The sequence below is a fragment of the Acromyrmex echinatior genome, chromosome 10, assembly GCF_024713525.1.
Source record: "Acromyrmex echinatior isolate Ae372 chromosome 10, ASM2471352v2, whole genome shotgun sequence".
NCBI lineage: Eukaryota > Metazoa > Arthropoda > Insecta > Hymenoptera > Formicidae > Acromyrmex > Acromyrmex echinatior.
This window is the reverse complement of record NC_141861.1, coordinates 10,633,735-10,639,182: the sequence shown is the minus strand read 5'-3', so window position 1 is coordinate 10,639,182 and position 5,448 is coordinate 10,633,735. Positions and strand designations below refer to the sequence as shown.

The 5,448-nt window shown below is 42.8% G+C and overlaps 1 protein-coding gene and 1 pseudogene across 1 annotated transcript; both read left to right on the top strand.

Annotated features, from left to right (window-relative positions):
• The first annotated feature begins 799 nt into the window (after positions 1–799).
• Positions 800–2,587, top strand: LOC147908293 (uncharacterized; annotated as a pseudogene).
• Positions 2,544–4,942, top strand: LOC147908292 (uncharacterized; the record flags this gene model as incomplete). The annotated part of the gene is made up of 1 exon (XM_087410520.1): positions 2,544–4,942. A coding segment is annotated over one exon (2,391 nt), but the record flags the coding sequence as incomplete, so codon positions are not given.
• Positions 4,943–5,448: the final 506 nt, after the last annotated feature.

The window sequence follows — 5,448 nt, the reverse complement described above, 5'->3', positions numbered from 1 at the left end:
GGGGATACTCATAGGCGCGGGGGAGTAGGCGCGGGGAAGGGAGGGGAGACGTGGGAAGTCCCGACGCTATCGGTGTTTACTGATATGATGAGTCCCAGCGCTATCAGTGTTTACTAATATGATGATACGTATCGCCATGTCACGTATTATTGGATCCGCTGCCACCCAACACCCCATCGCCGCAGACGCTGCCGCCACCCCACACCCCGCCGCAGGCACCAGTGCCACCACCGCCGCCGTGGACCCCGCGTCCACCCTAAAGTGCGTTTCGAATTGTTGCCGCGGACCCCACATCTATCAAAAAAAAAAAAAATGCGTTACGAGATCACCGCCACCACCCCAACACCCACCCCAACACTCACCCTAAAAATGCGTCTACTATATAACGTGGACTTTTGTCTAGAAGATGGCACATCATCGATGTATCGGTTGCTACACAAAGCGCCTTCAATGAGGGATAGATGATGAAATCATACTGCATTCTTACAGTTCTTTCTTTCAAGATCAGAAACGTTGATAATGATATTTATGTAGGAAGAACCGTAAGATCGGGTGACACGTCGTGATGCGTTAAGAGAGAGAAACTGATAACGATATTTTTTTTATAAGAAGAGATCGGTGACACATCGCCGATGCTGCAACCCAATAGGGAGGGTAGACAAAGGGACAAAGAAGTCGCAAATAGAATATATAATGGGTCATAAGCGCGCGGCATCTCAGTTGACGTTTTCAAAAAATTACCAAATTGCAATAAGTGTAATGTGAAAAGTATGGCTGATATCATACAGACGTTGAGAACATGGATGATGTAAATGCAGACAAGTTATTTGAAGCATTGGAAATAGAATTTGAGGACATAATGGACGATGTAGAGTTCGAGAATATCGGTAACATTGAGGAGAGAATCGACGTAGCAGAATATATAATATTAGAAATGTGGATGAGGAACAGTTCGCGAATATTAGAGACGAAGTGTTTGATGAAGACTTTGAGAATATAATGAACCAAGAGTCGTCCGACGAAGAAATACTATCCGACGGATAGTGGATGTGCTAGTGATATGAGCGAGTATGAAATGGATCGCGTAGAAAAATTCGTGTCGTCTCCAGAAATTCGTACATTGAATGCCCGTACTAAGCATTGTGTGATCCATAATTATTATACAACGTGTGGTTCTTTAACCGTATGCACATCATGCATGATTCGTATACTGACATTAACGATGGAGGAATGTATCACGTCAGGGTGCATGAGACCGGTTCTTTTGGTAGGCTAGACGGCAGGTCGTGCACAAATTGCAGACTATCTTTGTACATTATATTCTCGTGCAGCATATGTCCACTTTGCACACATTAAAAAAACATGGAAAACCACTAGCGAGTGGAACGCGAATTGTTGGAACAGTGCGATCAGATCGCTACTCTGACGGAGTGTTTCTCATGGCTGCAACGATGCAACGAATGCATCGAGCAGCTCGAAGAGCTTTGTCGTGCCAAGCGTCCGCGCCTCACCATTGGATACAGACAATCCGCGGTGGCGAGGATCGCGCGACTCGCGGGTGCAAAGTTGGAATTGGAGCGACGTTTCGTGCACATTGGTATCGAGTACGCGAGTGGCGAGTACGCGAATGGCAACGAACGATCTCTTGTCTGGCGAGAGATTGATGTCGCATTTGAAAGCCGTATATTGACAGGTGCGGTGATAAACTCTAAACACATCGAGCCGCGGCGGTTTTTAGAAGACGCTGGCGATGTAGTGCTCGAGCGAGTGCGAGACGCTGTAGAAAGACACGGCAGTGTAAAAGTGAACACCGCGTTCAATGGCGAGTTTGCGACGAAGAATAAACGTACTATATAAACGTACTAATAAGAGTATAATTACAAAGAACAGCGAGATATATCGTTGCACCGATATGCGCGAGTGGTACGAGCGACACGTCGTCGAGTCTATCCTAGCATCGCTCGAAGAATTCCAGGAACGCGACAGCGGGTGGGCATTGTCGCGAATCCTCAATTTGATAGTGAATGTGAATAAGCATAATCCAATGCACGCGGGATGTTACATCGAAGTGCCACGAGAAATAGCGATGAAACGAGCGATGATCAGTGTTTATTCGACGGACAATGCATGTTTCGCGTAGTCGGTGGTCGCCGCTCTGTACCCCGCAGAAAGACATGTAAATCGGGAATCATCATATCTGCATTACACCGCAGTATTAAATCTTGCGGATATCGAATTTCCAATGACATTAAAAGACATTCCGAAATTCGAACGGTTGAATGCGGTATCGATCAACGTCTACAACATCGAAAATAGACAGGTCTTTCCTCTGCGGCTCACCAATGACAAGAAGGAGAAGCATGTCAATCTCCTGTACCTACAACATTCACGCAACGACAACATTAGACACTTTGCGTGGATAAAAAATCTATCCCGCCTTGTAAGATCACAAATTACTGGGAACGAGAGCAGAAAATATTTTTGTGATCGGTAAGTATAATAAAAAAATAGTCAATAAGAAACAGTAAAAAAGAAATAGAAAAAATTTCTTTATTATTTGTAGGTGTCTTTATTACTTCAGTTCGTGCAAAAAATTGCAGTCGCATGAAGTGGACTGCCAGAAGATCAACAACTGTGCCATCCGACTGCCGAGCGAGGACGACAGGTGGTTCGAATTCGACAACTATAACAATCGAGAACAAGTGCCGTTCATCGTCTACGCCGATCTACAATGCGTCTTACGCAAGAAATCCGACAAGGAAGACGTATCATCGTACGCGTATCAACAGCATGACGCGTTTAGCATAGGCTACTACGTGCGATGTGCGTACGATGACGCGTTATCGTCGTATCACTTCCGTCGCGATGAAGACTGCATAGCGTGGTTCGCACGACAACTCAACGATTTGGCGCATCGCGTGAAAAATATCGTATCCACCAAAGTGCCCATGGAAACGTTATCTAAACAGCAATGGGAGGCATACCGTAGCACGACGCGTTGTCACATCTGCGAGAAACCGTTCGCGCCGGACGACATGCGGGTTCGCGATCATTGTCATCTCGGTAGATATCGTGGTCCAGTGCATTCGAATTGTAATTTAAATTATAAAAATTCGTTTTATATTCCAGTCGTATTTCACAATTTATCAGGCTACGACGCGCATTTTATAATTAAGGAAATTGCTACCGCGTACGATGGACATGTAGATATACTACCGATAACTAAAGAAAAATATATTTCATTCACTAAACATGTCGATAGCACCAAAGACACAAATGAAAAGAATTTTCAGAAAAATTGCATAAAATTAAGATTCATTGATTCTTTCAAATTTTTAAATGCAAGCCTTGATAAATTGGCGTCGTATCTCGACAAAGATAAATTAAAAATTGTACGTTCCGAATTTCCAACATTATCAGATAAAGAATTTGAATTACTCACACGAAAAGGTGTCTTTCCGTACGAGTACATTGATTGCGTCGAAAAATTGCAGGACACGCGCTTACCACCGTGCGAATTATTTTTCAGTTCGTTGACAGGCGATACAGTATCCGAGAGCGATTACGCTCACGCCGCGAACATCTGGAAGCGATTCTCCAATCGAACGCTCGGCGAGTACAGTGATCTATACTTGAAAACTGATGTCTTGTTATTAGCAAACATTTTCGAAAATTTCCGCAATAGCTGCATCGCGAGTTACTGTCTCGATCCCGCGCATTATTATACATTGCCGGGTTTCACGTGGGACACCATGCTGAAATATACACGCATAAGATTCGAGTTGCTCACCGACATTGATATGGTCATGTTCATCGAGCACGGTATACGCGGTGGCCTCAGTCAATGCTCCGGCAGATACGCGCAGGCTAATAACAAGTACATGTATTCGTTCGATCCATCGAAACCGTCGTCATACTTGATGTACTACGATGTGAATAATCTGTACGGATGGGCGATGTGTCAACCTTTACCATACACCGAATTTCGGGTCGAAGACGCTGCGAACTTTGACGTGAGCGCGATCGCTACGGATTCACCTACCGGTTATATTCTCGAGGTCGATCTCGAATATCCGCAGCATCTACACGATCGACACACTGACCTACCTTTCTGTTCAACGCGCGATAAACCGCCTGGCAAGCGCGAAGATAAACTTCTAGCGACGTTGTACGATAAGCAGCGTTACGTCATCCATTATCGCAACCTGCAGCAATGTACTAGTCACAGTCTTCGCGTAATAAAGATCCATCGAGTGCTACAATTCGTTCAATCTCCATGGCTCTGCAATTACATTGAACTTAATACACAGTTTAGAACGTTCGCGAAAAATGATTTTGAAAAAAATTTGTATAAGCTAATGAACAACGCAGTATTCGGTAAGATCATGGAGAATGTGCGCAACTACGCTGATGTAAAATTAATAACAAAATGGGACAGACGGTACGGCGCGGAGGCAATGATCGCGAAACCGAATTTTCACAGCCGCAGCGTCTTTGCGGAAAATTTGATTGCCATCGAAATGCGCAAACTCGAGGTGAAATTCAATAAGCCGATTTACGTGAGTATGTGCATACTTGACATATCGAAAGTCTGTTTGTACGAATTTCATCACGAGTACATGTCACCGATGTATCGCGACAAATGCAAGATCATGTACACCGACACGGATAGTCTCATTTACTATATAGAATGCGACAATGTTTACGAGACTATGAAACGCGATATCGCTAGATTCGACACGAGCGATTATCCGGCAGACAACGTGTACGATATGCCTCTCGCGAACAAAAAAGTACTCGGCCTGATGAAGGATGAGAACAACGGTGTATTAATGACCGAATTTGTTGGACTTAGAGCGAAGATGTACGCGATGGATGGCAAGAAGGACATTAAAAAGGCGAAAGGCGTAAAGAATAATATCGTAGCGCGATAACGTTCGACGATTACACGCAGTGTTTGAACGAAGAGATTGAAATGACTCGCCGTCAATCGTGTATACGATCTAAATTACACGATATCCGAATCGAAAATCGCTCTGAGTCCATACGACGACAAATGATACGTCGTACCGGATTCGACAGAGACGTTACCATGGGGACATTGGCGGATACCTTTGTAATACAATATATGTATTGTGTATATTATATGTATTATTCTATTATGTATTACTATTGTATTTTACACTTTTTTTTTTACATTTATAGAAGTATTATTTTTTTTATGTATTACGATTATTGTACTTTCATATAATACATATCACATGTTTTTAACATTTATATACGTATTATATACTAGTATTCTCATTTACTTTATGTGTCTCATGTTTTTTTATATACTCCAAAACGAAGATGATGATGATGAATGGGAAGTAATAAAAAACGTTTATATTGATATATTTTATATACTTATATTGATATATTTTTTATATGTAAAAAAAAAATATACGA